Below are 22,106 nucleotides of genomic sequence, written 5' to 3' on the forward strand. Positions count from 1 at the left end.
AATTGAGAGAAAGAGTCAAAGTTTAACGTAAAGAGCGAGGCGTTGAGAAAGGGAACAGCCCCTTTCATACACAGAGTAATTTCTGTACATTTTAAGTTCTAATGTCGCTCTTTACTTTCAGTTTAAAAAAAAATTAGTTTTTTTTTATTTAATTTGGAACACAATTCAAAATTTAGCGTAAAAAGCGAGGTATGGGCGTGGGGACAAACCCCCTCATATACGTAATACTTTCTGTTCGTTTTAATGTTGTTCCTTAATTTCAGCTGAAAAAACTTTTTTTTTTTATTTAATGCTTGGTAAAGCCATTTTGTACAGTGCTTCCATCACTCGCTTAAAATTCACTATTTTAATTTGACTTTAAGCAGTTTCTGCTATAAATGATACTTGATTTAGTCTGTCATTTACAAATGAACCGTAACATTATGACAGCTTAATGTTAATTAAAGAATTTAATTGACTGGAAAGCCGTAATTCAAGTCGCCAGCTTTCTAAAGCAGATTTTGTTGCTTCCTCAAGTAGCGAAACATAATGATTGAAAATTATGCCCAAGCATGTCCCTCTTGACAGAGGAAAATATTAAAACATTCAAAACCTTAAATGCTTTTTGGTCAATGATGCGTTTTATGATATTTTTTTCGGTTTCAAAACAGTCACAAAATCTTAATTCTTGAAGAGTTTTTTTTCTTTTGCAAAAATAGATGACTATGCAAAAAAAAAAGTAATTTTGCAAGGTTTAATGCCGATAAGGCGTTCCTGAGAAAATTGTTAAAGCTAAAGAGATTTACAATGATCAATTACTCCAAAACCTTTTTTTGGAACAAAGCCAGCTTAACACTAGCTTATGAGCTACCAAGGGTTAGGCTCCATAAAGAAACAATTTTTTTTTAGTGAAAGTAAGAAGCTACATTAAAACTTAAAACGACAGAAATTACTCGGTATAGGAAAGGGGCTGTTCCATCTTCAACACCCCGCTCTTTGCACTAAAGTTTGATTCTTTCTCTAAGCTCTAATATTAAAAACAGAAAAAAATTCTTATCCATGTAGTAAAGTAGAGAGGGATGGGGCTCTCCCCTCTTTTGCGCCTTGTCTTGCAAGAATTGGAGAATTTGAATAAAGACTAATAAAGAAAATTCAGTTCATTGTAGAAGTTAATCTTCTTTCTCTTCTAGACATCAAATCGGATTTTATTATTCCAGCTTTTTGGATAAAATATGTATCCTGCTTTGGTCAAGATTTAGCGAATTTTAGTTAATTTTAGTCAAATTTTAGAAAACTGAATGAAAATAATCTTAGTTATTCTTCCAAGCCTTTATAATTTACTATTTTTTTTTTATTCCAGCTCTTTATTACTCCACCTTTTTAGATAAAGCATATTTTCTGCTTCTGTTAGGATTTAGTGACTTCTAGTAGATTTTTGAAAATTGTATCGGTAAAAATAAATAAATTTCTTAAGAATTTCTAATCAATGCTGATCACTGCTTTTCCAATTTTAATAATTGTCCTAAAAAGATAAGTATCATTACGTTTTAAAATTAATGCTGTTTTGAAGTGCGATGTGTCTTTTCAAAATCCGTTACAGGAAGAAGGGAAGAAAATTTCCACGTTTTTGGCGTCTCGAACGTTTTATGCACTCAAGTTTAAATATTAATAAAGGTATAAATCGTCTATAAAAGAAATTCTTTGAAACTTTCTTCATGGATATTTTGACATTTTTCTTTTCAGATTTGTAATAAATCCGAAACAATCAAAAGTATTTTTCCAGGTCTTGGATATTTTTTTGTTTTCCAGCTTGTTTTCATAAAACAAAGTATTTTTATACAGGTACAACAGGTATTTAATTCTAAGAGTTTCTAAATGAATTTCCAAAATATTTTTATATTTTGTGGGCAAAACAAAATTATATTATTTTAGCTAGTTTTATGGGCATATATTGCGTAATCTAAGAATCAATAATTTTTGTTCGTTTCAAGTTTCTACTTCGTTCTTTAATTTTATACAAAAAAAATTAGTTTTTTGGACATTAAATCTTACAAAAAGATCTTTTTTTAATTTCGGCATTAAAAATAAAGAAGTCATTGTGATTCTTTGTTAAGAAATAATTCTATCTTATTTAAACGTTTCGCAAAACATTGAACTCTGTCAAATAACTAACGGATCCGAAGAGAATGTTGTCATGGGTGTTTTTGAGAATTTGGAAGTAAAAAATACAATTTTCCTTTAATGTATTTCTACATTTTCAAAGAGACTACAAAAGAGACAAAGAAACTAAGGGACTGTGAAAGAGGGGATTTGTGGTAGAAAACACTAATTTGCTCTGGCACAATCTCGTTTCTTGCTTAAAAATGATTTCACGGTGATTGATGAAGAGCCTAATTAGTTATTGCAGTGCATATGCCATTATCAGCCGACGATTTTATGAACAAAGGTTGACCTCACAGTGACATTAACGTCAAACTATGAGAATTAATCTGCACAATGTATAGTCATTTTTAAGATAAAGAAAACGCTCTTTGGGCAAAAATATCTTGTTAATTAAAGAGGTCGTCATCTGCTGATGATCTATCAAAAAGTTTAGACTGCAACATTCATACCATTATTAGCTGACGAATTACAAATAAATATATAGCCCAGTGCAGCTTTCACGTTATGCCTTAGAACCACTTTTAAGATTGGGTGGAACTCAACCCCAGTTTAACTCAAACTCTTTAAACTCAACTGCCATTCAACTCAACTTCCAATCACCTCAACTTCCATTAACCTGAACCAGCTAACGCCCATGCCACTCAACCTTAATTCAACTCAGTTTAGTCAACTCAGTTAACTTGATTGAGGGTTGTGTTTTGTCGGGTTTGATGAGATCAATCGAGTTAAAGAGAGAGTGAGTTATCAGGGGTTGAGTTGAATGACGGTTCAGTTACATGCACAGCTAGTGTTTTCCATTCAGAAAGTTGATTTTGATTGTTGTTCAGGAGAGAAGGGAGCTTAAATTCTTCTTTCTAGGAGTATGGACTTTGGTAATTCCAATGGCACGCTGTCCATTTAAATGCTGCGCTATTTTTGAGGGGTTTTAGGTTCTATTTGTAATTCCTGTAATTTTTTCTCGTAATCAAGTTTTACTATTAATTTAAATAATAGTTACAATTCCTGAATCAGCCATAAATAGTAATATTTTTTCACTAGACACGCTTTCTTTTTGTATTAAATAAAAAAAACGAGTTTTTTTAACTGAAAGTAAGGAGCGACATTAAAACTTAAAACGCACAGAAATTACTTCGTATATGAAAGAGGCTGCTTCCTCATCAACGCCCCGCTCTTTACGCTAAAGTTTGACTCTTTCTCTCAATTCTTCTTTTTAAAACAGTAAAAAACTATTGCTATTGGTATCAAAATTCCATTTTTTAGAGTTTTGGTTACTATTGAGCCGGGTCGCTCCTAACTACAGTTCGTTACCACGAACTGTTTGAAAACAGGTTTTTAAATTTTTGGTTACAAGGATTCGGTTAGTCTTTCCTAGGTTGCAGCTATCGCTGGAACCATGAAGAAGGTGGTTCTATCAATTATCTTAAACTAAAACCTTTCCTAAAAGTTTGCTGCTGAAATATAAAAAAAAAGTGTGGCGAATATCAAGACTTGGTTTGTAGGCTACTTGACACCAAGGAAGTGTAAAGCCACTAACAAGAAAAATACAAGGCCAATAGAAGTAAAATACAGTCTTTTGACTAACAGAGATGAGATAAGAATAGTGGATAGGATAATAGAAAGGATTCAAACAATGCCCCGTGATTGTTTTAATTTTTTGACGTGAATACAATATTTAATTTATTCTAAAATATCCTATGGGAGCCTCACAAAAGGGTCAAGCCTGGATTTTGGCCTCCAAAAATCAAAATCAAAAGATTTTGATTCGTGAACTGTCACTGTTAATCAACTTCCAAAAACAGTCTGAATTTTATTAGTATCATCATTTTCTAAGAATCTATTCTGGTGCCAAATTCCACTAACAAGAAGACAAGAGTATAAAACGTCTAAAATAGCATTCAGTTAGTATTTTTGTCATATTGATTCGTCTGTTTTTGCATTGTTTTTAAGAGTTTGCAAATCAAAGCTTGTTTTTCTTTCTTTTTACTACTGATAGCGATTATAAAAATATTTAGATTGACGAATTGCCACTTTTTGTCACCGTTCTCAAAAAAGGGGGAAAAGTATTCGTTTTTTTAGTATCGTTTCCTTTCTAAGAACCTTTCCAAAGATGAAATTCTTATTGCGAGAAGGAGTGGGACAAGAAGGATTGAGATACTCGAGAGCCATTACCTACGAATAGGGTGTCGATTTGATGTTTCATTTGCTGGATCTTTTTAGCAGAGATATGTAGCGGCCTTGCTTCCATGGGTATAGATCCGTGGGCCTCGTATTACCAAGCAAAGCAGCAGCAAGCAAAGCAGCAATATTTGTATGTAGATTATAACCAGGAAAGAATAATTCCGAGAACTTTATTTGCAACCGAGTGTGGAAGGGATTTCCTTATTTGGCTCTTCAATATACTAAATGTTTGCTATTATTTTTTATAATTTTGTGCACGATATCAGGCAAAGAGGTCAATGGGGAAAGAGAAGTAGGGAGGAATATCCTAGATTTTCAAAATAGCTGTTAAATAATTCGTGGTAACGAACTGTAGTAAAGAATGACCCGACTCAGTAATAGCCAGAACTCTAAAAAGGTGCTAATTGATACACCAAAAGAACTGGATTTCAAGCTGATTTTAAATATATTAGTTTCATTAAATTTAATCTTACCCATCAAAAGTTACGAACCTGAGAAAATTCGCCTTATTTTGGAAAATAGGTAGAAACACCCCCCCCACACACACACACCCCGAAATGTCTTAATATCTTAACCAAAACACGCCATCACATTCAGCGCATTAGAGAACCCTACTTTAGGAGTTTCAAACTCCTATTTACAACAAGAGGTAAGAGCTCATATGGCACTTGTGACGAGGTGAGAAGAGCCAAGAGCCAAGAGATCATATGGTATGAGCTCTAACAAAATTCTATGAATCAATAGATTGATTTAAAAAGGAAAATAAGAGGCTTAGTGCAGGTCAAGATTTAAAATAAGAGCTCTGAGTCACAATGTCCTTCTAAATATCAAAATTCATTAAGATCCGAGCACCCACTCGTAAGTTATAAATACCTAATTTTTTCTAATTTTTCCTCTCCCTTTAGTTCCCAGATGGTCGAATCTGGGAAAATTACTTTATCAAGTCAAATTGTGCAGCTCCCTGACACGCCTACCAATTTTCATCGCCCTAGCACGTCCAGAAGCACCGAACTCGCCAAATCACTGAACCCCTCCCTCCAGCTCCCCCAAAGAGAGTGAATCCAGTACGATTCTGTCAATTACGTATCAAGGACATTTGTTTATTCTATCCACCAAGCTTCATCCCGATTCCTCCACTCCAAGTGTTTTTCCAAGATTTCCCCCTCCAACTCCCCCCAGTGTCAAAATATCTGGTCGAGATTTGAAATAAGAGCTCTGAGACATGAATTCCTTCTAAAAATCAAATTTCATTACGATCCGATCATCTATTCGTAAGATAAAAATACCCCAATTTTCATGTTTTTCAAGAATTCCAGTTTCCCCCTCCAACTCCCCCAAATGTCACAGGATCTGGTCGGAATTTGAAATTAGAACTTTAAAGCACAAAATCCTTCTAAATATCAAATTTCATTAAGATCTGGTCACCCTTTCGTAAGTTACAAATACCTCAATTTTCAAAATTACCCCCCCCCCCAATTCCACCAAAGATAGCAGATCCGGTCCAGTTATGTCAATCACGTATCTTAGACAGGTTTCTATTATTCCCATCCAGTTTCATCCTGATCTTACCGCTTTAAGTATTTTCTAAGATTTTCGGTCCCCCCCCCAACTGCCCCCCCCCCCAATTACACTTGATCCGGTTGAGATTTAAAATACGATATCTGAGTTACGAGGTCATTCTAAATATGAAGTTTTATGAAGATCCGATCAGTCCTTTGTAAGTTAAAAATACGTCATTTTTTCTTATTTTTCAGAATTATCCCCCCCCCCAATTGAGCGGATCCGTACCAATTATGCAAATCATGTATGCAAGACTTCTGCTTATTTTTCCAACCAAGTTTCAGCCTGATCCCTCCAATCTAAGCGTTTTCCATCATTTTAGGTTTCCCCACCCCAAACTTCCCCCAATGTCACCAGATCCGGTCAGGATTCAAAATAAGAGCTTTGAGACACGATATCATTCTCAATATCAAATTTCATGGAGACCCAATCACCCGTTCGTAAGTTAAAAATACCTCATGTTTTCTAATTTTTCAGAATTAAACCACCCCCCCCCCAAACTACCCCAAAGAGAGCGGATCCGTTCTGGTTATGTCAGAGACACAATAACATTCCAAACATCAAATTTCATTAAGATCCTTAATGAAATTTGGTAATCCTAGCTTACCTGGAAGTGGCTAAAGTAGCAAAACTGGGACTTTAGGTTTCCCCCCTCTAACTCCTCCTAATTTCATCAAATCCGGTCGGGATTTAAAATAACAGCTTTGAGACACAATATCATTCCAAACATCAAATTTCATTAAGATCCAATCTCCCGCTCAAAAGTTAAAAATACTTCACTTTTTCTATTTTTTGCGAATTAACCAGCCCCCCACTCCTCCCACCAGATGGTCGAATCGGGAAAACGACTATTTCTAATTTAATCTGGTCCGGTTCCTGATACGCTTGCCAAATTAAATTTCATCGTCCTAGCTTACCTGGAAGTGCCTAAAGTAGCAAAACCGGGACCGACAGACCGACAGAATTGGCGATTGCTAGGTTAATTGCTTGGTTAATACCAAGTGTCATAAAAATATGGAATTTTGTAGCAAGTTTTTTCAACTGAAAGTAAGGCACGACATTAAAACTTAAAACGAACAGAAATTACTCCGTATATGAAAGGGGCTGTTCTCTCCTCAACGCCCACTCTTTCCACTAAAGTTTTTTATTGTTTTAAAAAGTAGAGTTGTGAGAAAGGGTTAAAACCTTTTGATTCTGAAAAATTAATTTGGCTACCTTCAAACATTTTCTTGAGTACGCACTACTGGTACCTAGTGATCTTAGGAAAAATTAATTAAACCGCTATATAAGAAAGGCAATAAGAATAAGTTGAGGAATTACAGAATTAATAGCTTGATTTCTTTAGGAAGCAAATTACCGAGCTTGAAGATCTGTGTTAAACAGTTCATGGTAACGAACTGTACTAAGGAAAGACTCGGCTCAATAGTAACCGAAACTCTAAAAAATGGAATTCTGATACTAATAGTTACATCAACAGAATCACATTTTAATGTTGATTTTATATATATAAATTTCATTAATTTTAGTCGTACCCATCAAAATTTATGAGCCTGAGAAAATTTGCCTTATTTTACAAAATAGGGGGTAACAGCCCCAAAACGTCATAGAATCTTAACGAAAATCACACCATGAGATTCAACGTATCAGAGAACTTTACTGTTAAAGTTTCAAGCTCCTATCGCCAAAAATGTGGAATTTTGTGTTTTTTGCCAGAAGCCAGATCCCGGTTGCGTGTTTATTTGTTTTTTTGTTTTTGCTTTTTTTTCCAGGGGTGATCGTATCGATACAGTCGTCCTAAAAGGTTGTGAGAGGGCTCATTCTAATGGAAGTTAAAAGTTCTAGTGTCCTTTTTAAGTGACCAAAAAAATTGGAGGGCACCTAGTTCCCCTCCAACGCCCATTTTACCCCGAAATCACAAGATCAAAATTTTTAGATAGCCATTTTGTTCATCTTAGTCGAAAACCTAATAATTATGTCTTTGTGGGCAAATTAATCGCACACAGTCGCCTGGGGAGGGGCTGTAAGTTACAAACTTTGACCATTGTTTACATATAGTAATGGTTATTATGTGTACAGAGTGGTATTAAGTGTACAATGGTATTAAGTGTACAGACGTTTTCAGGGGGAACTTTTTCGCGTTGGGGTGGGAGTGGTTCATGGGAGGGGGTTAAGTGGGAGGATCTTTCCATGGAGGAATTTATCACGAGGGAGGAGTATTTCCATGAAGGGGGCGCAGGATTTTCAAGCATTATTTAAAAAAATGAGAAACTAAATAATTTGTTTCTCCTGTAAGTAATGAGCAGCATTAAAACTTAAAATGAACGTAAAATATTACGTTTGTAAGGGGTTTCGTCTTCTCCACATTACCTTGCTCTTTACGCTAATGTATGTTTAGTAATTTCAACTTTTGATTCTACGGCCTTGTGATTCAGGGGTCATTCTTAAGGATTTGGAATAAAATTCAAGCTTTAATGTAAAAAGCGAGGTATTGACGAGGGGGAAAACCCCCTCATATACGTTTTAAAAACGCACAAATATGGAAGTTCGCTACGTAAGTTAATTCGCAAGGTACGTATGTTTATTAATAACAATAACGTTCGTGCAAAAATAAAAAATCTAGTTGCATTTTTAAGTAGTCAAAAATTGGAGGGCAAATAGGCCTCTTCCTCCACCCCTTTTTTATCAAAATAATCCGATCAAAACTATGGGAAAGCCATTTAGTAAAAAAAAATCAATATGCAAATTTTGTTTTAATAATTCATGTGCGGTGAGCCAAAATTCAAAAATGTTCAGAAAATAAATATAAAAAAGTTTTTTTAACTGCAAGTAAGGAGCGACATTAAAACCTAAAATGAACAAAAACTACTCCGTATATGAAAAGGGTTGTCTCCTCCGCAATGCCTCGCTCTACGTTAAAGTTCTTTTTATTGTTTCAAAAGTAGAGTTGTGACAGAGCCAAACTTTAGGCTCTAGGCGTCTTCGCAACGCTTTAGGCGTTGCGGAGGGGACAACCCCATTCATATACGGAGTAATTTTTGTTCGTTTTAAGTTTTAATGTCGCTCCTTACTTGCAGTTAAAAAAAAAACTTTTTTTTTATTCAATCAAACTAAGATTTGCTGTGGGGAAAGTTTTAAGGAGAAACAACGATGTTTTAGGGAAAACACAGTAGCGGTCTTAGAAGGGGGATAGAGGGGAGATTACCCTGAGCTCAAAATTTCAGGGGGACAAAATTTCAAATAAATAAAATGACGGTCATAATCATTTAGAAATTTCTGAAATTTTATCTTTATTAAAATAAAGTCGAGGGTGCAGATAATAAATGAAAGTAATGGAGAAATTATTAATTAATTCATAAACTTAAAAATAAATCAAATAAATAGCTATTAGTTGCTAATAATAAATAAATTAAGATAATAATAATAATCAAAAAATCAATTATAAATTAGTCAATAAATTGGAAATAATTTTGTTAGTAAATGAAAATTTTTGTCCAAATTTGGCCTGAAAATGTTTGTGTCTGGGGAGCTTTCGATGAAGGTGCTCTTTTTCTATGTCGAAACGAGTTCGGAAGATTAGACAGATAAGTCTACAAACTAAAATATTGAAAGTTACGGAAAAGACAGTGGTGAAGTATAGCTCTAAAATTGGATAGTGGTGAAAGCTTTCTCGTAGTGACCCTGAGAGTAGTAGTCACAAAAAAGGGGCCTACGGCTTCATTCACAATATAGCCACTAGCCATCCTCCCTAGTATATGACCATAAATCAGGGTATTTGAGGAATGTGCTACCAAGATTGGATGGAGCTATGCCAACAATTGCTGCCAAAGTAATGCCCAAGGGGGTTCAATCCTCCTGGATATTTAAAGTGCCGCCAGTGGTGCAAGAAAATATACCCTGAGGACACCCTGAAGATCAAAAGTTGCATTCTCTAATGGCTGGTCAGAGGAGGTGATTCTCGCCTCTTTTTAAGGGTTCTCAGAATGGATAAGAAAAGTGGTGGAAACATTGATATTGCCAAGGAAAAATCTAAGTAAGGAGTGACGAGGGTCGACAGTAAATGAAACTTCAAAAGCAGAACTTTGATACCAATACAAACATAAAAAGAATTTTATTTTCATACTGATTCCAAATATATAAAATTTATTAAATTTAACTTTACCTATCAATTTGACGAGCCAGAGAAAATCTGCCTTATTTTCTAAAAAGGGGATACACTGACAAAAAAGCAATCCATCTTAATGAAAGTCACACCTTCAGATTCATTATATCCGACAGCCCTACTCTAGTTTCAAGCTGTATTTATAAATATATAGAATTTTGCCTTTTTTGCTAGAAGGAAGATCATACATAGGTGTTTATTTGTTTGTATTATTCTTTTTGGTTACTTTGGCTGCTGTTTTTTTCTTCAGGGTAATAACATCAAACCAGTGATTTTAAAAGGTTGGTAGAGGGCTCATTTGATAAAAAAAAAAATCAAATTCCTATTGTCCTTTTTAAGTGGTCATAAGAATTGGAGTACAATTAACCCTCTCCCTTGCCCATTTTCCCCAAAGATGCCTGATCAAATTTTTAGATAGCCATTCTGTTCAACAAAGTTGAAATGTCAAATAACTATGCCTTTGAATATGACTAGACCCCCATAGCGCCTGGGAAAGGGCTGTAAGTTATCCAATCTGCACATTGTTCACATATAGTATTAGTTACTGAAAACTGTACAGATTTTTTTGGAGGAGTAGGGGTACTTTTTACTTGGGGACCTTCCACGGGGAGAAGCTTCCGCAGGAAAGTGTCCAGAGGAAATTTTACACAGAGAGAGGAAAAGGAGGATAGCAGCATTAAAACTTGAAGCAAAAACATTATTTTGTATATGAAAGGAGGGGCTTCTTCTTTCTCAATACTCCCTCTTTACACTAAAGTTTGACCTTTTATCACAATTCTATATGAAAGATTACTCTGACACAACTCCTGGTGAGTTTGAATGAAAAGTATTTTCAAAGAATTTTAATACTGTATCGCAAAGGGTGAGGGCTGAGGAAGGCACAGCCCCCTCATATATGGAATAGTTTCTGTTCGTTTTAAGTTTTAGTATCGCTCCTTACTTCCAGATGAAAAGACTAGTTTTTGTTTTATTTTTTATTACTTCTGAAAGAAAAATGAAATTAATACGAAAGGTTGATCTTGCAAATCCATTTTTTTGTGCATCTGGGCATGAATAATATTGCAAGTATATTCGAACCTAAGGTAATGAAATTGGGTCATAAAAAACTCATTTACTATTCACCTCACTAAATTATTTTTGGAATATTTTCCCTTATTTTTTAGCAATAAACTTAAAAAGATTAGAAATTAGAGTTGGTTGCAAAAACGGAATATTTCAAAACATCAAATTAATGATGATCAGAGGCATGCCTGAGCACACGGAGACGGGATTATGGGTTTCTCTTAAAGATTAGTCCTAAGGATATTCCTCTTCTAAGATAAAATTGAAAAATAGTGAGATTTAATTACATTCTTTTCTAATCATACACATTGAAAGTGCCCACATGGTTCCACTTCATGCTAAGTGCAACATCACTACCTCCCTGCTAAAATAAAACAAAAAAGCAAAGACAAAGTTTTTCAGTTTTCATAGGGGATAAGTGCTCAAAAACAAATTTAGCTTTAGATAAACTTATCTTGGATCGTATTTTCACGATTTTAACTGTTCGAGTAGGAACAAGACGAATAAGAACACTGTTCGAATTCGAATAAGAACAGGCCCATCTTGTGGGCCTTCACGATGCACAACAATCCTCCGAATTCACTTCAAAACAATTCTGCTATTTTCCTAATGTTTCAATTATATGAACATTCGTTATTTATGAATTTTTATTAAACTGTGTAATGTAACTGTGTAATGAAAATGCTAAAAATTGCATTATTAGACCATTAGTTTCCCTTTTGGGAAGGTTTCTGAACCAATTTGTGGGAGGAAACACGTTTTTTCAGCTATAAAAAAGGCACATTATGAGGACACCGTTTCTCTATTTCACTTATTTTTCTGTTTTTCCAATTGTTCTTATGTAATTTGTAAAAAAAATTTTCAAGAATAAAAGTTTTTCACCTGAAAGTAAGGAGCAACATTAAAGCCTAAGACGAAAAGAAATTATTGTGTATATGAAGGGGTTGTCCCCTCCTCAGTACCTTATTCTTTGTGCCAAAGTTTGCCTTTTTTCCAAAAATTTAAGAATAGCTATTAGAATAATAAGCTTTTTTTGAAAGTTCTAGATAGAACTTATTCGTAAAAAGCGAGGTATTGAGAAAGGGCAAACTCCCTCGTTTACTTAACAATTCCTTTGAGTTTCAAATTTTAATATTGCTTCCTACTTTCAGTTAAAAAACTCTTTTCTTTATTTATCATAGTTTTTTTATTTATTTCATTTCTGATCACGTTTTCAATAGTGTCCTGAATCCGACTCCCCCTCCTCGGAAAATTCCTTTCCTCCATTAAAATTACTCAGTGTAAAGATCTTCCCATGCAATGTCCCTACAAGAAAAATACCCCTCAAATAATATCTGCGTACTGTAACCCGTACTATATGTAAACAATAGACAAAGTTCACAGCTTGCAGCCCTTCTCAGGGAATTGTGGGGGTCCAGTCATCCTCAAAGGCATGGTTACTAGGTCTTTCGTCTATTCTGAACAAAACATCTACCAACAAAATAGGTGACTTTGGGGAAAAGGGGCACGGAAGGGGGACTAGGTGCCCTCCAATATTTTTTGTGACTTAAAAAGGGCACTGGAACTTATTATTTCTGACTAAATGAGCCCTCTTCTGACCCTCTACGATCACTGGTTCAATACAATTAACTGTGAGGAAAAAAAATAGAAAAAAATAAATAAACACGTATCCGTTGTCATCTTTCTAGCAAAAATGCAAAATTCCAAATATTTGTATGTAAAAGCTTGAAACCTCAACAGTAGAGCTCTCTGATTTTTCTGAATCAGATAGTTTTATGGTTTGAGATCAATTGATATTTCGGGGCTATTTTCCCCCCTTTATCCCTTTACCTTTTTACCCCCTTCATTTATCATATCTTTAGAAATTGGGCAAATTTTTTTCGGCTCATAACTTTTGATGTCTAACACTAAACTTCATTATTTTTATATATTTTGGAATATCGTATCACACATGTCACATTTGGATGGTTTTTCTCCAGTATGAGTTCTCTGATGTGTATATAAACTATATCTGAAAGAAAAACATTTCTTACATATTTTACATTGGAAAGATTTTTCTCCAGTGTGAGTTCTTTGATGGTTAGATAGGGTCAATTTTTGACAGAATGTTTTATTGCATTTGTGGCATTTGAAAGGTTTTTCTCCAGTATGAGTTCTCTGATGACGAATTAAACGAGAATGATGATGACGATTTTTATTAAGTGATTAAACTTTACAAGTATTTCACTGCTAAATGTCTACAAACTAACACTACAAAGAAAGAAAAAAAAATTGAATAAATGAAACTAATAAATACTACAATCAAAGGCAACAATCAGGTATTAATAACGAGAATTTGAAGCAAAACAAAGTTATTTTCTAGTATGAATTCTTTGATGATCAGATTGGTGGGATTTTTGATTAAATGCTTTCTGACATGTAAAACACTTGAAAGGTTTTTCTCCGGTGAGAATTCTTTGATGTGAAGATAGGTGAGATTTCCAACCGATTGTTTTAGCGTATGTGTCGCATTTGAAAAGTTCCTCTCCAGTATGACTTTTCGATGATAATTTAGGTGGGATTTTTGGCAGAATATTTTATTCACACTGGAGAAAAAGGTTTCAAATGTGACATGTGTCATAAAATGTCACATTCGAATAGTCTTCCTCCAGTATGCGTTCTTTGATGAAGAACTGAACGAGAATTTGTAGGAAAAAATTTCTTGCACATATCACATTCGAAAGGTTTCTGCAAAGTGTGGCTTCTTGGGTTATCTGCAAGGAGGAGAACTGAAATAGTGTTAAGTTCACTCAACATAAATTGCTTTTTATTGAAAACTCAGTTCAGCTTTTAACACTTAACCTTAGTTAGTCACTATATATTTAGTTTTAATGAATCTTGCCTTCGGGGTCAAATTTTAAGGGGCAATTTGAGGTATTATTATCGTGATTCAACGAATCCTTCATTTATTCTTTTTAGATAAAGAGCAGAACAAGGTATTTTTGGCAAATATATTCTCAATTTTAAAACCTTAAACTTGTAATGTAATTGAATTTCTTAAGTATGAGGTTGTGCATGTGTTTACTTAAATATCGTTTTAAATATCCTTTAGGATCTTCCCATGTATTGTCCCTACCATAAAAATTCCCCCTCGAATAATATTTGTATACTATAACCCATAATATATGAAAACAATAGGCAAAGTTTACAGCCCTTCTCAGGGAATTGTGTGGGGGTCCAGTCACCCTCAAAGGCATGGTTACTAGGTCTTTCGTTTATGCTGAACAAAATAGCTACCAAGAAAATAGGTGACTTTGGAGAAAACGGGTACGGAAGGGGGGCTAGGTGCCCTCAAATAATTTTGTTGACTTAAAAAGGGCACTGGAACTTTTGATTTCCTACTAAATGAGCCCTCTTCCAACCCTCTAGGATCACTGGTTTGATACAGTTACCTCTGAGGAAAAAAAAACAAAAGAAAAAAAATAAACACGTATCCGTTATCATCCTACTGGCAAAAATGCAAAATTCTAAATATTTGTATATAAAAACTTGAAACCTCAACAGTAAAGCTCTCTGATATTCTGAATCTGAAGGTTTGATTTTCATTAAGATCACTTGATATTTTGGAGCTATTTTCCCTCCTTTTTCAAAAATTGGGCAAATTTTCTTTGGCTCGGAACTTTTGACGGCTAACACTAAACTTCATGATTTTTATATGTTTTGGAATGTCGCACATGTCACATTTGGATGGTTTTTCTCCAGGAGGAGATCTCTGATTTGTATATAAACTATATCTGAAAGAAAAACATTTCTTACATATTTCACATTGGAAAGGCTTTTCTCCAGAGTCAGTTCTATGATGGTTAGATAGGGTAAATTTTTGACCGAATATTTTTATCGCATTTGTCGCATTTGAAAGTTTTTCCTCCGGTATGAGTCCTCTGAAGAAGAATTAAGCGAGAATGATGATGATCATGATTTTTTTTTAAGTGATTAAACCTTTACAAGTATTTTACTGCAAAATGTCTACAAACTAACACAACAAAGAAAGAAAAAAAAACACTAGAATGAATGAAACTAATAAATGCTACAATCAAAGGCAACAATCAGGTATAAAAAACGAGAATTTGTAGCAAAACAATGTTATTTTCTAGCATGAATTCTTTGATGAACAGCTACGTGGGGTTTTTGACGAAATGCTTTTTGACACGTAAAACACTTGAAAAGCTTTTCTCCGGTGTGAATTCTCTGATGTTCATATAGGGACGATTTTCTATGGAATTTTTTTTCGCATACGTCACATTTGAAAGGTTTTTCCCCAGTATGAGTTCTTTGATGAATAGATAGATAGTATTTTTCACTGAATGTTTTAACGCACATGTCACATTTGAATGGTTTTTCTCCAGTATGAGTTCTCTGATGTGAAAATAGGTTCGATTTATGATTGAATTTTTTTTCGCATATGTCACATTTGAAAGGTTTTTCTCCAGTATGCGTTCTTTGATGAACAATTAAACCAGAATTTGTAGAAAAACACTTCCTGCAAATATCACATTTGAAAGGTTTATCTTTAGTATGAGTTCTTTCATGATAAGATAGACTCGATTTCTGCCTGAACGTTTTCTCGCATATTTCACATTTGAAAGGTTTTTCCCCAGTATGAGTTCTTTGATGAATAGATAGATTGTATTTTCACTGAATGTTTTAACGCACATGTCACATTTGAATGGTTTTTCTCCAGTATGAGTTCTTTGATGTGAAAATAGGTTCGATTTTTGATTGAATTTTTTTTCGCATATGTCACATTTGAAAGGTTTTTCTCCAGTATGCGTTCTTTGATGAACAATTAAATCAGAATTTCTAGAAAAACACTTCCTGCAAATATCACATTCGAAAGGTTTTTTCACAGTGTGGCTTCTTGGGATATCTGCAAGGATGGAAACGGAAATAATGTAAAGTTCACTCAACATAAATTACTTTTTATTGGACACTTAATTCCATTTTTAACACTTAACCTTCATTATTCACTATATATTTAGTTTTAATGAATCTTGCCTTCGGGGTCAAATTTTAAGGGGCAATTTGAGGTATTATTCTCGTGATTCAACGAATCCTTCATGCATTATTTTAGATAAAGAGCAGAACATATATTTTTGGCAAATATATTCTCAGTTTTAAAACCTTAAACTTGTAATGTAATTGAAATTCTTAAGCTTGAGGTTGTGCATGTGTTTACTTAAACGTGAGTTTATTTTTCAAAAAAAAAATTTCTACAGTGTGGTATCCAGGAACTGAATTTATTCAGTACTGACTGAGTGACTAATTTATTTGTAAACTACATATTAATAAGCAGCAGTTAAATCAACCATCAAGGGAGGGCAACAAGGCGTGTGATAAAAGAATGCTGCAATCCTTTGACTCCCAGCCAATTACTCCTTCATTAAATGTCAATGATAAGGAGTAAAAGAACTGGCTTAAAAAAAGAACTTCAGGGCTTGCTTCCTCCATGACAAGCATGTCAATTACATACAATCCACAGATGTAATACGATCTAGATGGAGAGCATACTTCGTGAATAAACTAAATTCGACCATTCTTCCTTACTCAACTGGGACATCCAGTTTGCCCCTGATCCCATCTGTATTCACTTACTGTCTGAATTAGCCAAGGTATTGCCCTGGGGGCATAAAATTATGTACATGGCATATCTTGTATGACTAAAATATCACCAAGATAGAAACCTTTCCATTAAAATGTATATTTGAATCCTTCGTGTTAAATTAGTTAAATACATGAATGTTAAATACATGATGTGCTAGCTTGGCCTTAGGTGCTGCACTAATCAAGTCCTCCCTACAGACACATTTTCAGATATTTCAAACCTTCAAACCAATGCGCATCATAAAAGATAGCTGCAATCTTTTGACTTTCAACAAATCATTTATTAATTTAAAACACAATGAATGTACTCCCACTATGCCTTTTTCATAAAGAAAATTTACTAATAAACTACGTTTCTTCATTCAAAAAAACACTTTTTTAATTTACTTTTAAATAAAAAGATGCACTCAGCTCCCGGAATATTTTCGATATATTCCGGGAAAAATTTATGATACAATAAATTTCGGCTCGGTGATCATGAATCTGTCCAAAGATAAGCACTCTCAAAAGCTTGGAACAACTTACCTTTTCATTAAAGCCATCAACATAATCTTGTAACAATGGAATTATTTTACTCTGTGTTATTTGGTGTATTATTCTTGTCATTTTGCAAAATCTTCAAAAAAGGTTGTCTAAAAAATACCAAACAACATTTACAAACATCTACATCCTTGCACCAGAAACAAAAGAAAATATCTAATATTTTTCAAAAAAGAAAAAAGATGAAATGAGTTTGAAAAGTTAGAAGAGAGTTGCAAATAAAGGTATTTCTGTCGTGTTGTTCATGGACTTATTTGGGATATAAAATTTAATATCCTGATAACTAAAACTATCCCAGACGTTAGGAAACTAAATGTTTATTTGACAAATGTATCCGGCATAACAATATGCAGCCAGCATGTAACTTTGATGCCCCACCACAATATTAAAGGAAGTGATATGCTTTATTATTTTAGACACCCAAATATACACAAGAAGCTCAATATACTTGAAAAATACCTTTGTCCTCGCCACTTTGTGACTCCAGTTTAAGGTGACCAGAACTGGGTTTGCAATCTGCAGATATGCCAGAAGAGCCAGCCAAAAGATTGTATTCGTGTTCCATTGAAAATAAAGGGAAAATATGTTTATCGTCGTTTGTTGATTCGTCTTTAGGTTCTAGGAAAGTTGCAATAAAAATCACATATAAATTCTCATATTAAACAAGTTTGTTACTTAAATAGTGAATAATGAATTGCGTCACTTAAAAAGTTTAAAAAAAACCATTTAGAGAGAAAACAAGTCATTTCTGACAAATTGGTTTCTTAGAACTCAGGTGACATCGGTGATTGGCACAGATGGCGACTTTTATTTCGGTTTATTTTAAGGGCAAAAGTTTATAGTAAGAAAAAATTTAAGAGAAATTTTAAAAAAAGTGGCATAAGAATAGAAAGACCACCATTTGGAATCACCATAGTCGATATTCTTTAACGTAGGCTTTTAGCTCCTAATGAATGATTAAAGTAGCAATTTAACTGAGCTATTGGCACAATTAACAGCCAACGAACCGCTCACAACTACAGAAACCGAAAAATAACTACTCATTTAGCAATTAACTGAAACTAGCACCATCCATCTCAAAAGGAGTTTTGAAATATAATTCCGATTAAAACATCAAGTCTAAAACTCCAGATAGATACGATTTTAATACTAATTTATGTTGGTATTGCTCCAGCTGTACAAAAAAAAACAGAAACAAACAAGATTCAATTTTAACTGATTAAAAAAAATCAAATACGATTTTAGCTGGTTAAAAGACATAGTTTGTTATACATATTTTTTTATTAATTGTTTTTTTTTTCTATATGATATTCTCAGACTGAAGACAACGATCTTTGTCGTGCTAAAAGTTCAGCTCGATTATAGTAATAAATTTTGAGTTATATTTTGAAACATCTTTTCAAATTTACTACTGCAGTGATTTTTGTTTTAAAAAATAGGTTTAATAATTCCAATGAAGAGGCTACCAGCGACGCGATATAAGACCGTAATAGAAGTTAAACAATTGACATCACCATCGTTGAAAATCCTATACTGGGTACTTGCAATCCCCCACCTTCATCAACAAGGTAAATTATTGTTTTTCTTGTGTTTACTAGTGCTTTGGGGACAAATAATCCTGCTTGTGTTATATAGATAATCAAAATTATATATTAAAAGTAACGAAATGATAACTTTAGAAAATTTCTTGAGAGCTTTATAAATTTTCCTTTAATTATCTCTTTTTTCTCTTTTTTATGTTCTCTTCTACTATTTTAAGAATTTCATCAATGCAATAAATCACTTTACGATTCTTTGACTAAGGTTTATGTTAATAGTATGTGTATATTAACTGTCATCAATAAAACCACGTGTGATAGAGTTAAAAAAAAAACATATCTCTATTATTGTTGGCATCCTGCTTACAGTTTAATCTGTTTGGCGAAAACAGTAGATTGTATAGAACATTTTTAGAATGATAGAAAAGGATTTAAACTAGACCAAAAAGTTTGCCATTTGATTTTTTTTCAAGAGAATCAACTTTGGGAAAAAAAAATGATTATCACTGCCATTGACTTCAAGACCATCCACTAAAATACTTTTTCAGTTCTACTGCATTTTTTAAGGCTGCTCAAAATGTAATATTCTATTGTGGCCTCCAAACATAGGAATAAATATCGAAAAGCATACCACTGTCCACGTTAACATTTAGCTCCTGTTTCAGAGGGTCACAATTGGGCTCGAGCTTGGTTGATAGGTCTTGAAAACAATTCACAAGATTACTACCCTCCATAGGTAATGAAATAAGATCAGTAAAACCAAACAGACTTTTGTGATCCTTTGGTTGAGGATCTTCAAGTTCTAAAAAAAAAATATAGAAAATTTAGTTTAGAAATCTTAGGACAATGATTTAATGGTAACCAAAGACACATTTAATACCCAAAAAAGTTTTGCAGCATTTTTGACTTTGTCATTGCACAATCAAACATTATAAGATATAAAACTATAAGTAAAGCAGAAAACAACTCATACCAGGAGTAAACAGAACAAAAACCCCCGTCCGTCGTTCGCAACTAAATATAGGTTTACAATTCCGTCGTTGGAACATGATTGATACAAATTGTAAAACCTTTTACAATTTGTTTTGTGTATTTGTCTAATGAAAGTACAAGAAAATAAATGGAATATTGTAATACTCCTTAATTTTAGATAAAGTAGCAGAATCTAAAACAGATGGGCTTAATCAGCTGCAATAATCAATTACCTTGCTTCACAGCAGCAATTCCAAAGACGTTGAGACTGTCCATCCTTCAATAATTGAGTCAAATACACGGTCAGCTTCACTTCGTAGCTCTGGACAATTAAGAATCTGAACAATCTACAAATTTGATAGCCTTATCTTCAAAGAGTACAAGGAGAACCTAACCTAGAAGAATTTTTTTAGAAACAGGTAAAACCAAAAGCGATAAATGGATTCCAAAATTCAGAACCCATTTATTAACGCTTCCATCTTTACATTAATCACTTGCAATAAATATAGTATTATGGTAAATAGGCTTGAGTCCCTTGTTTACCCAAAAACACTGTAATACAAATCTATGATTCGTAGAAAAGTAAAGTCTTTTCAGAAGCAATGCTCGGGCGTTGTCCATAGTAAAAGTCATAATACTTTAATAATTTTTTATTATTATCTTTTTCCCAGACCGGCTGTATATTGAGGCGCTGGTTGTCTAATGTTGACAGGGAACTAATCCGATTGCAAATAAAAAAAAATCTAGTACCATTTCTAAGGAACAAACATGAATGGAGGTCAACCAGTCCTGTCCAATGCCCTTTTTACCCGCATTCTTAATAAGGATATCTTACTCAAATTTTAGGTAATTGTTCAATATAGTCTGAAGATCAAACAATCATAAGGAACTCCTTAAAAAATAAGGACTCCATAAGGGACTCTAGGGGCCAAAGAACAAATATAAGCAAATATCGGAAGACGTGAGTGCATTTGACGTTGTGTGTTTAGTGGAAACTTGGCATGACCCCAACGAAACGCCACTGTTTGACAGATTTTATGTAGAAAAAGTGTCAAGATGAGAGTCGTCAAACAGAAGCTATTACGGGGGTGTTATTGTCCTGCTAAAGTGTAAAAGTTTGTCAAAATACCAGAGATTAAGTAGTAAGTCGGAAAATATAATTTGGGTCAAAGTTCTTTTTTCTGAAGGACGGAAGATAGTGATCGGATCAGTTTACTTACCACCACAGAACAGTTCCTACACAAATGAAGATACTTGGGATATTCTGGAAAAAGATATTGAAGAAATGAAATTTAAATACCATGACCATAGTTTAACGCTATTGGGAGACTTTAACGCGTACACCAGCGTGAAAAAAGAAGTAGTGGATAGAGTGATTTGTGAGGCAGTGGTTCCAGCTGCTAAGGCTTACGGGATTACAACAAGTAGCATGGATGAAGGTAGGAAGTTGAATATTTGGGGTAAAAGGCTTTTGGATCTTTGTTGAGAAAATGGGCTAGTTATAGGGAATGGGAGGTTTGGGAATGATGAGGGTAAGGGGGACTTTACGTGTTTTACGGGTGCGAAAGGGAGTGTTATTGATTATGTACTGGTGGACGTTTCCCTCGCGATGGATGTTAGAAATGTAGAAGTTCTCCCTTTTGTAGATTCAGATCATTTCCCAGTTTTAATAGAAATCTTGCAAAAGTTTCCGAAGAATGTTCTACAAACACAGCATAGAGGAAATTTCCATAGAAAAGAAATTTTAAAAACAGAAATATCGAAACCAGAAATACACAAAATGGAAGAAAGATTACTTGATAAGAAGGTACAAGAGGAACTGAAGGTCTTGAAAGAAGGTAAATTACCAGTCGATCAGATGATCGACGGGCTAAACGGAATTATTCATGAAATAACGCCTAAAGTGTCCCCTGAGAGCGAGCGAAAGGAATTTTTTGATGATGAATGCTTAGCAAGGAAAAAAGAATTGATGCAAATAATAGAAAAAGTGAAGACCCTCAAAGAGAGCCCCCTAAAAGTGACAGTAGTTCTCCAGATGAAAGCTATCCGGCGAGATTATAAACAGTTATTGAAACAGAAAAAAAGAGAAGCGGAAATAAGGGATATAAAACAATTATCGGAGAGTTTTAAAATGAATGACATGAAAGTATTTTGGAGGAAAATTCAAGACCCTGAGAAAAGAAAATCTACCCAACAAAAATGCCCAGAACCAGAAACATGGCCACCATATTTTGAAATAGGAAACGATACAGCACCTTTTGGAGTGCTAAATTCTATCCCGACGGAGGGAACTTGTTTCCCGCTCCAAGAGCATG

General features: G+C 34.0%; 1 protein-coding gene across 1 annotated transcript; it reads right to left on the bottom strand.

Moving 5' to 3' along the window:
• Positions 1–12,721: 12,721 nt before the first annotated feature.
• On the bottom strand, positions 12,722–19,613 carry LOC136034440 (zinc finger protein 25-like). Its single transcript, XM_065715621.1, has 3 exons — positions 19,451–19,613; positions 17,741–17,899; positions 12,722–16,007 (listed from the first exon to the last, which is right to left on the bottom strand). The coding sequence occupies exons 1-3, from the start codon at positions 19,551–19,553 to the stop codon at positions 15,592–15,594; spliced, it is 678 nt and encodes a 225-aa protein (XP_065571693.1). The 5' UTR covers positions 19,554–19,613; the 3' UTR covers positions 12,722–15,591.
• Positions 19,614–22,106: the final 2,493 nt, after the last annotated feature.

This window comes from Artemia franciscana, chromosome 13 (assembly GCF_032884065.1).
Source record: "Artemia franciscana chromosome 13, ASM3288406v1, whole genome shotgun sequence".
NCBI classification, from domain to species: domain Eukaryota; kingdom Metazoa; phylum Arthropoda; class Branchiopoda; order Anostraca; family Artemiidae; genus Artemia; species Artemia franciscana.

What these genes read in the sequence shown, in the direction of transcription:
- LOC136034440 (XM_065715621.1), bottom strand. Translation starts at nt 19,553, where the DNA reads ATGGAGGGTAGTAATCTTGTGAATTGTTTTCAAGACCTATCAACCAAG. An exon ending in AAATGTTAACGTGGACAGTG is followed by an intron (nt 17,900 to 19,450) that starts GTATGCTTTTCG and finishes CAACTTTCCTAG; the next exon opens with AACCTAAAGACGAATCAACA. An exon ending in ACAAAGTGGCGAGGACAAAG is followed by an intron (nt 16,008 to 17,740) that starts GTATTTTTCAAG and finishes CCATCCTTGCAG; the next exon opens with ATATCCCAAGAAGCCACACT.